The following is a 10,742-nucleotide window of genomic DNA, read 5'->3' on the forward strand; positions in this document are numbered from 1 at the left end:
AAAAGCTTGTATATTGCTCATGAAATAATGCACCACATCTTACTAATATTTAATATATGTTGTCCATTTACTGTACATCTCATCAAAATTGTCTCCTTCATTTCTCAAAGATCATCCAACCGAGCAGAAACGGAAGGCCGGTTCGACTCCGAGGAGACCCGGGGAGGCTGGATCTGACCTGGGAGGAGAAGCTCGAAAACCAGGCGAGAGTGAGTGTGACCCGGAGAAAGAGGTCTGTAAGCCCGGGCAGAGTGAGTGTGAGCTGGGCAGAGAAGTCCGGGTGGAGCTGCAGGGCTCGGAGCTGTGGAACAGATTCCATGAGATCGGCACGGAGATGATCATCACCAAGGCTGGCAGGTAAGCCTGACACATGCACGCACGCACGCACGCAGGCACGCAGGCACGCAGGCACACACACACACACACACACACACACACACACACACACACGCACACACACACACACACACACACACACACACACACACACACACACACACACACACACACACACACACACACACACACACACACACACACACACACACACTGATTTGATCATAAGACTCATACTAGTCTAACTAGAAACTAGAAAGGCTGATGAAAATCTGATTTAAAAACTGGCTAATTTGGTTTAATTTGCAGTAAACTGTTCTCTTAAAGATGGGTTTAGCAAATTCTTATCTGTTTAATGTTTTGTGTATGTGTTTTAATGTTTTTTATTTATTTATTGTTTTATTATGGTTCAAAAGCACACAGCATAATTCTACATCGTTTTTAACACATCCCATCATTAACACATCGAAAAAAATAACATGTTCGCTATTAAGACATTTTAAATCCAACCTATGTATGATTCACATGCATATAACAGTCTCCTCAGCCGTCAACTCACTTTTCTGGAGAACAACAAATATGTTATAGGGAAAAAAAACACTAGGTCTTAGACTAACATATCACATTATTCATCTAAAGATTTTGGTTTTTGATCAAATATAACCTTTTATTTATGATTTATATAATATATTTTTAAAATTACATTTTTGCTCAATGCTGAAGCGTTTTCAATCCAATCTTTTCTAATTAGCCTGCTTTATTGTTGCAATAGCCTACATATTTCAGTAGGCCTATATATATTATTATATTACACCGTGTTACACGGTCCGTGTATCAGGCTATAACGATATCATAGCCTATATCCAACTATTTATAGGCTACATATGGCCTATGGAATTCGTGCTCTATTCATTTGATAGTTTCGGACCGAAGTTGGCCGTGGCAGTAATACGTTGCAGGATTTGTAACGAATCAATTATTTACTGCTTGCTGAAATGTATTTTATGAACAATATTCGATTATGATTCTAAAGCAATAAATCTTACCAGCTAAGAATGCCCTCGTGGCCCTTTGGTTTGAACTTCACCTTGACCGGAGTTGTGCAAGAAGTTCTCTGTTTTCACTGCGGTGTTTCATTACGCGCAACTGTCTGTCACCAAAAGCACCAAGATAAATCTGTGTTTCCCCCTTTAGCTAGAAATGAAAAATTCTGCAGATAATTTAATACCCGTTTTTTTTTTATAGGAAATTATTAATATCAATATTTATAGGGCATTTATTATCTTGGTTAATAATACCAATAAACTGTGCTCTTGTCAGGAGAATGTTCCCGTCGGTGCGAGTGAAGGTGCGAAACCTGGACCCGTGCCAGCACTACTACATCGCTATGGATGTCATGCCCGTCGACTACAAACGATACAGGTGTGTGTGTGTGTGTGTGTGTGTGTGTGTGTGTGTGTGTGTGTGTGTGTGTGTGTGTGTGTGTGTGTGTGCGCGTGTGTTCCGTTTGATTTGGCCCTAATTGTTATCACATAGGCCAAAGCTTGCAAAAGACAAAGCTCACCCGATAGCGTATCTTGTTAAGCAAATTGAAAGCAGTGTATCTGTCCACTCAGGTACGTCTATCACAGCTCGCAGTGGATGGTGGCGGGGAACACGGACCACTCGTGCATCGCCCCGCGCCTGTACGTGCACCCGGACTCTCCGTGCGCGGGGGAGACGTGGATGCGCCAGGTCATCAGCTTTGACCGCGTCAAACTCACCAACAACGAGATGGACGACAAGGGACATGTAGGTCATTTCTACTGAAGGCCGAATATTTGCTTTGCTATTATTATGGCAATCAAAGGCGACAATACGTGACGTTAGAATTATAAGGTTCTATCTCATTTTTTGTCAAAATTGAGTTTTTTACATAATCTGATCCATTAGGTGTTTATTAATGTCTGTGTGGTGTTATTTTTTAAATGTTGAAATGTTTTAGTTAGTAATTCCTAAAATACAAAGGTTCCATCTCACAAAACATAATGGAATGTAAAAACTTTGACGCTCAATATCTCTGAACTGCCCTAAACGGAGATAGAACCTTATAATTCTAAGCTCACGAATAATGTCTGAAATATTGGGAATACACAGATTCTCTTATCTCGCTTATGTTAACAAATTCACAGTATCAAACCGTTTAATTAGTTTCGGTTATGAAAGTAATTTTGCCAGTATAAGGTTGCCATAAAACATTGCTTGCCATAATACATACGGGATTTAGTCTTTTAACATGTTTTTTTCTGGTTTTACACAGCTTTTCCCCAAGATAGTTTTAGTTTTGCTTACTTGGGTAGTTGGATTTTATTTATATATCTCTTAGGTCAAGCCAGTACCTATAACAACATCCTCTGTAGATATTATATGTTTTGTATTTTTGTCAGTTTATTACATTTTATCAATGTTGATGTTCACGTTTTCATCATTATAATAGAATGCAAAAGTGGATCAAAAACTGATTGTAAAGAATTAAATGCAGACTGTCAGTTTATTATCAGTCTGAATTTAATGTTAATATTTTCACACAATAACAAAATGCAAAAGTAGATCAAAAAGTGACTGAAATGTATTTTATGTAGACAGTGTTTTCAGAAGGAGATACTGCATGCTGTGACAGGAGTCGGATTTGAGAGTCTGTGGGTGTTGGGGATTGTTGTCCTATAGACACAAAACAGACAATGCTACAAAATATAAGTAATGCTAAATGGAATATGGTTACTAATTAAGCAAAATCCAACTGCCGAGGTAATACCTTTAAAACCAGGAAACAACTTTTAAAAAGTGGAGCCTCCCTTTGAAATACAGTGCAGCAGATAGAAATGCCTGTTCTGTTCATTATATTTCTGTTACAACTTACATTGGTGGTTGGTGTTAAGATCTCTGTCTCGAATTATCCAGATCATTCTGCAGTCGATGCACAAATACAAGCCACGTGTGCACGTCATAAGGCAGGAGCCTCACACGGACCTGTCAAAGATGCCGTCTCTCCCGTCCGAGGGCGTGCACAGCTTCTCCTTCCCAGAAACCGAGTTCACCACTGTTACAGCCTATCAGAATCAACAGGTAACTGCCTCCACCTATCAGAACAAACAGCTTGTGAATGACAACCCATAAGAACCGGATGTTGCTATTTCACATGGAATAATCATGTCTATTCCAGAGAATTCTCCAAAAGTACTGGCAATTGGCTCTCCTCTGCTCAAAGCTGCAGAGACATTCCAAAGTTGTGTTTTGTTTCATCTGAGACATGAATATAACTTTATAATTCTCAATGAATTAGATTTGGAGTTAATGTTTGTATCAGTAACATGCAGAGAGCACTTATCATATGTCTGTGGCTACACCGTAGGGTCTGAATGACTCCTCACGGTGTTCTGGTGTTTTATTCACCACCTCTGGTCTGGTGTTGCTGTCGTCCCAATACCATATCAAACCTTCTGTTCTCTCAGTCATGTGACTGCTGCCTTACTCTGCTGTGGTCTGAACAGAATCCTGTGGGTCTCAGTGTGTAGAGGTGTGTCTGTGTGTGTGTGTGTGTGTGTGTGTGTGTGTGTGTGTGTGCGTGTGTGTGTGTGTATGTGCGTGTGTGGACATCATGAGTGTGTATGAATGTGTGTGTTGGCCTGCTCTGCTGTAGTTCTAGGATTTGTGTGTGTGTTGTGTGTGTGTGTGTGTGTGTGTGTGTGTGTGTGTGTGTGCAGGGTAGCTGACCCTACTGTTGGCTGGCGTCCCTCTGGTAACAGAGCCCTCTCCAGGGACTGCCAGCTCTTTTCATCAGGGTCCGTTTTACGAGCGGAGAACGTATTATTACAGAAGCCCAGTAACTGGCTGTGACTGGGCTGACTGCTGGAGTCCACAGCCGTTAAAGCAGCGTATAAAACCTGGAGTAACGAGTCCCTGCTCCCAGAGCCATGTTTAACATGGCTGCCCGCCCTGGGTGCTGCTGGGATCTGTAGTCGCAGAGGGACAGGCCGACTGCCCTGCACACTCCCATAAACTGATGTCATTGTTAGCTTTGCAGGTCATTCACAGAACAGCTAATACTCAACCATACTGTGGTTTCTCTCCTGGGCCAGATCACCAAGCTGAAGATCGACAGGAACCCGTTCGCTAAGGGCTTCAGAGACCCGGGCAGAAACAGGTACAGAACCCTCAATCTGGAAAATAAACACTTACAGGACATTAATACTCATTTTACACCAGAGAGTCTCGCTAGCTTGTTAAAATAGCTCAAAACGTTGCCCAGATTTGACTTAACTCACAGAGAGAACATTTCTATGTTGTTTGGAAGCTTTAGTGCAGGGGTGGTACTGATCTGATGAAACTTATGGGATCCAATGATGGCTCTGGGAAACATGGCCCTGGTTTATTGAGTGATATACAGTATGTGTGACCCCTGTCCTTCTGTCCATTTGTGTGTGTGTGTGTGTGTGTGTGTGTGTGTGTGTGTGTGTGTGTGTAGGGGGGTGTTAGATGGCCTGCTGGAGTCCTACCCCTGGAGAAGCCCCCTCAGTCTGGACTTCAAGCCCTTCACCTTCCAGTTTCAAGGTGCCACAGCCCCCCTCACCCCCACATCACATTCATAACAACATCCCCTCCGTCGCTATGGCGTCGATGCTAACACCCTGCTCTTGTGTTGTGTCTCTGTCAGCAGGGGGCTCCGGGTCGTCAGCCAGCTGCGCTTCTTCTCTGAAGAGTCTCATCCCTCTCTCCTGCTCTCCGTCCTCCCACCCCTTCGCCCTCTCCTCGCTCTCCTGCCAGGAGGCCGGCCTCCACGCCTTCGGCCTCCCCCTCTGCTGCAAGGCCTCCTCCCCCGTCTCCCCCCTGGCGGGCAGAGCCTACTTCTCCCCCGGGGCAGACAGACTGAGGGGGTTCTCCCCCGTGTCGCCCCTCTCAGACCTCTCCCTCCTCTCCGCGCTGCAGGGGAAGAAAGGCCCCCACTACAGGGACCCGTGTCTCCAGGGACCTCCGGGGGCCCCCTCCCCCTGCCTGATCCCCCTGCACGGTCCTCCTCACAGCGCCCGGGGGCCCGGCCTCCACCCTCACCACCCTGACGCCGCACCCCCCTACTGCATCTACCGCTACAGCCTTCCCCTCAACCCACACCTCAGCACTCTCTCTCGCCACGCCGCCAAGTTGTCGGAGGGGGGTACCACAGACTGTCTCCCTCGCCAGGTGCCCTGGCCCCCGACCAACCACTGCCTCTAGCACCCGGTGCCTTCAGCCCCCCCCCGCCCCCCCCCCATGCCCCCCCCCCCCCCCAACACCAACTTCAGCCCGCTAAGTGCCTAGCTTCAAACCGTCTCCACCGAATCCTAAACCCTCCTAAGTCCCTCTGAGACTGCCAGACTGTGACTGTGTTTCCCAGACCCAGACCCAGGCCCATGCCAGACTGCTGCACCAGTGAATGTAGTCTCTCTCTCTCTCTCCCAGACCACAAGAAGAGAGTGAGCTGTCAGGGGGAGGCAGAGAGAGAAAGAGAGAGAGAGAGAGAGAGAGAGAGAGAGAAAGTGCGCTGTGTGAATGGCAAGCTTTAATGGACATGGCTTTATTGAACAGCAGCACACACAATGGACCTGAATCAGAGCCAACAACCCCTCTACACTCTACACTCGTGTACACTTAGCCAGAGTCCATAAAAAGGGCTCCCATGTAAGGGCTCTGGCCAAAAGTAGTACACTTAGTGGATACTAAGGTGTCATTTGAGATGCAGCCTGAGTGTGAGTGTGCCTCTGGCTGTAAGCTCCACAAGACCAGTGGAGGTTGGATGTAAATGCATGGAACGGAATAAGGAAAGGTATCAAACACGTGTGTTCGGAAATACCATTCCTCATTCCATTCCATGCGTCACAATGAGCCCTGGCCTCCGATTCCTACCTCCACCAGCCTCCGACTGCCTCAGATCTAGCATTCCACTGCCCTGTCTAAGCCACAGACTATTACAATATTGGGACAGACAGTGTCAACGTAAGACTGAGGTATGTGACAACATACTGTACAGTACATGTGTGATATACAGTACCAGTCAAAAGTTTGGACACACCTTCTTATTCAATGTTTGTTTTATTTTTTTATGATTATTTTCTACCTAGATTAATAGAAGTCATCAAAACGATGAAAGAACACATATGTAATTATGTAGTAAACAAAAAAGTGTTAAACAAACCAGAATATGTTTTGTATTTTAGATTCTCGAAGTAGCCACCTTTAGCTTTGATGACAGCCTTGCACACTCTTGGCATTCTCTCAATCAGCTTGGTTGAGTGTGTGTGTGTCAGTCAATGGAAACGGAAACTGTGAACAACACCCAGCATTCTCTTCTCTGGAATATGTGGGAGAAAACCACTAAAAAAAAAGCAAAAGGTGGCTACTTTGAAGAATCTAAAGTCTAAAATATACAATATATTCTGGTTTGTTTAACAGTTTTTGGTTTACTACATAATTCCATGTGTTCTTTTGTAGTTTTGGTGTCTTCAGTATTAATCTACAATGTCGAAAATGATATATAAATAAAGAAAAACCATTAAATGAGAAGGTGTGTCCAAACTTTTGACTGGTACTGTATGTTTCTTTTAATTGACCATCAGTGCCGAAGAAAATATGTTGTTTGCGTCCCTCTGACCTGATGGTTGCCACATCAGTGTCCATCATCTTTTCTACAAGACGTGTAGACAGAGTGAATAATGAAACTGTTTTCTCTGAACTGTGTATATGAATATACTATGTATATCTCAGTCAAAACGCCAAATAATATATGTGATATACTGTATATGCCACTACATAAAGAAAAAATGCTTTTGAAACCACATTTTGCAGTATCCTACCATGCCTTCATGTTATGTAGATAGTGATAGATACAGAGAGAGAGATTTATCATTATCGATGCTTGTAAAAGAGTGAGTTACGCTGTGTCGTAAGGTACCTCAAGTTGGACCGTTACCCTGCACACCAGAACCCATGACAGAGAGCTGATCTCAGTCTCTATCGCAGGCTTGGACGCCCTCGACTGATCACATGGTGAGCTCATCAGGTCTCCGTGTGTTGTTGGCTCCTGGGAGCAGCCTCCAGGACCCCGCCAGGCAGTTTCCATTACCGCACTTTATTATGGATAATAGGCTAATCAGAGAAATATGGCGGTGAACTAGATTGTTCTTATGCAGCCTTCTATCCAGCTGAAGGACTTGGGGAAGGAGATCGATATGACCCTACAAACCTCTGTGTGTGTGTTTGGTTGGGAGGGGGAGAAGACAACAACAGAAAGTAACATGGCTGCAGAGCGCTTGTTAAGTCGTGACGTGTTTCCGGGTCCAACGTTGGCTGAGGCGCTGTCTTCGAAATGCCGAAATAATAATAATAATAATTAATTATATTTATATAGCGCTTTTCCGAGGCTCAAATACCCTGACAATATGGAGAAAACGGGAAAGTGTTGTGTCCCTTGTTGTATGAATAGATCCGAGTCTAAAAAAACGATTAAACTGTCATTCTACCGCTGTAGTTCACAGGTACTCTGGTGCGGGGAATTTCTGGTTTGGACCCGGAAATGGCTAAACGTCACTTTTGACGTCAGACTTAACAAGCGGCAAAGCACTATAACGTGTAGCGTTACCAGAAAATGCGATACTTTGAGTCGTTTCCATCAGCTATGTTTACGACTGTCATGGTGGTGGATGGTTGTGATTACAAATAGACGGATGTTAAAGGGACCCTCAGATGGAGTTAAAGATGCCGTAGACTAGGGTTGGAGTGTGGTAGCGGTGGGAGTCTTTTTTTGTTGTTGCTGGTCCAACCGAAGAGCCACACCCGGCCAGCCCGCTGATGTGATAATTCCTGCCTTTAGCTCCGAAAAACCCTGGATCATTCCTCCTTCCTTCGGCCGGTGGGGCGCAACGGAACAGAGGTTTAGCCAAAGCGGGGGGAAATGGCCCGTTTCCCGACAAACGCTCAAAACCGAACAGCAATTTACTTGTCAGAGCCGTGCATGCCAGCGAGCTAACGTGTGTGCCATGTGGAAATAGCAGGAAGTCGTTAATTGATGAATCTAGACTTTTTCGGAGGGGCATTGGGGGGGTATTCTCTGACAGGTCAGGTGGGTTTGTATCAGACAGCCCAGGCTTTGTCTCAAGACGTCAGTTAATCGTCGTTGCCTTCATACCGACAGCCGTGGGTTAACTATGCACCTGCTATTGAATAAAGTCTCAAAGTAAACTGGTCGTACATGAGAGATGTGATCCAATCAGCCCACCTGTCATGGCGGCTCTCAGAATGCTGCTGCCGCGCTGCTCTCTCCCCAGGCAGTCAATAACACAGGATTAGAGGATCTGCTTCTCATTAGGACTTCCCCTGTTACACACACACACACACACACACACACACACACACACACACACACACACACAGAGACAAACACACACACACACACACACACACACACACACACAGTAAGACAAACACACACACACAGACACACACACACGCACACGGGCACACACACACACACAGAGTGAGACAAACACAAACACACACACACACACACACACAGAGTGAGACAAACACACACACACACACACACACAAACATCAGCTCATCGTCAAGCTTTGACATTTAACAGAACGTTATAGAGCAACATCAGATGTGAAACTAACAAAGGTTTTAAACCCGTAGTTTAAGTTTGGTGAAAATCAACAACGTTTTACGACTTCAAATGTATGAATTTATTCAGGAACACAAATTATTGGTTTTGTCAATTAGTTTTCCATGTTGATAATGCACTCCATGCCCATGTAATTACCTTGAACATGGTGGCTGAAATAACATGGAAACAACGTCGACTCAACCAGCTTTGGCCCACTGGGAAGTCCCCAGGCCTCAGTGTTCAGAGTGATTGACAGGTGATACGGTGGGGGAAATGTGACCCGGGAGTCATTTGTTTCCAATCATGTGAAATGACATCCTGAAACAGGAGACACACTGAGCAGACAGGGGGACGTGTAAATATACTCTATCTTCATTAGATTATCATCCACCAGCAGAGACACACACGGGTCAGTTATCTCCTAATGGGGTCTGTATAGGTGCTGCCTCACACACACACACACACACACACACACACACACACACACACACAGAAACACACACACACAGAAACACGCACACACACACACACACACACACACACGCTCACACAGACACACACGCGCGCACACACACACACAAACACACACAGAAACACGCGCACACACACACACACACACACACAGCACATACAGAAACATGCACATGCACACACTTACACTCACACACTCACACAGACAGACAGACACACACACACAGACACACACGCGCGCACACACACACACACACGCACACCAGTGCAGTTCCATGCCCTCCAGACTTGCCTGTATTGGCTCTTTTTCTCATGGAGGTTTGTACTGGACCCTATTTTCTCTGCAAACTCAATAAAAGCAGGTTATTTATCAGGTCAGCTTATGGGACGTGACTGAGCCCAGCTGTAAAGTTGAAAGTGAAACCAGCTGTGGCTGAAATTCAATTACACTTGGCAAGTAATGTGAAAAGCAAAGGCAGTTTAACAGCTTATTAAGCAGTCTTCTGCTGCTCTATCAAACAGTCTACTTCTGCCGTATCAAACTGCAGGTCTCGCTCCGGTAAAACCTCCTCTCCTCTCCTCTCCTCTCCTCGCCTCTCCTCTCCTCGCCTCTCCTCTCCTCTCCTCTCCTCTCCTCCCCTCTCCCTCCATTCCCCCCTCCTCTCCTCGCCTCTCCTCTCCTCTCCTCTCCTCTCCTCGCCTCTCCTCTCCTCTCCTCTCCTCCCCTCTCCCTCCATTCCCCCCTCCTCTCCTCTCCTCCCCTCTCCCTCCATTCCCCCCTCCTCTCCTCTCCTCTCCTCTCCTCTCTTCTCCTCCCCTCTCCCTCCATTCCCCCCTCCTCTCCTCTCCTCTCCTCCCCTCTCCCTCCACTCCCCCCTTCTCTCCTCTCCTCCCCTCTCCCTCCATTCCCCCCTCCTCTCCTCTCCTCTCCTCTCCTCCCCTCTCCCTCCACTCCCCCCTTCTCTCCTCTCATCTCCTCTCCTCTCCTCCCCTCTCCCTCCATTCCCCCCTCCTCTCCTCCCCCCTCCTCTCCTCTCCTCTCCTCTAGATCCAGACTCTCCCCTCCCTCCATTAGTCCTGTCCTTCAGTCCTTCTCTCAGACTAGGTGTAAACAGCCAGCTCTAACTCTGCTCCTCACCTCAGTAAAACCCCCTGATTGGTTTAAGTAGAGGCCAAGTGTCTGTGATCCTCCTCTGGAGTCCAACACACCAGTGGACTGATGAACGATCCAGCTTTCTGTGTGTGTGTGTCTCTGTGT

The 10,742-nt window shown here is 46.1% G+C and overlaps 1 protein-coding gene across 1 annotated transcript; it reads left to right on the forward strand.

Annotated features, from left to right (window-relative positions):
• Positions 1 to 274: 274 nt before the first annotated feature.
• tbx22 (T-box transcription factor 22) lies at positions 275 to 5,586 on the forward strand (the record flags this gene model as incomplete). Its single annotated transcript, XM_080525447.1, has 7 exons — positions 275 to 357; positions 1,657 to 1,758; positions 1,953 to 2,127; positions 3,277 to 3,441; positions 4,455 to 4,519; positions 4,841 to 4,926; positions 5,033 to 5,586. The coding sequence occupies exons 1-7, from the start codon at positions 335 to 337 to the stop codon at positions 5,584 to 5,586; spliced, it is 1,170 nt and encodes a 389-aa protein (XP_080381573.1). The 5' UTR covers positions 275 to 334.
• Positions 5,587 to 10,742: the final 5,156 nt, after the last annotated feature.

Source organism: Nansenia antarctica, assembly GCF_963989245.1.
Source record: "Nansenia antarctica genome assembly, chromosome: 3".
NCBI classification, from domain to species: domain Eukaryota; kingdom Metazoa; phylum Chordata; class Actinopteri; order Argentiniformes; family Microstomatidae; genus Nansenia; species Nansenia antarctica.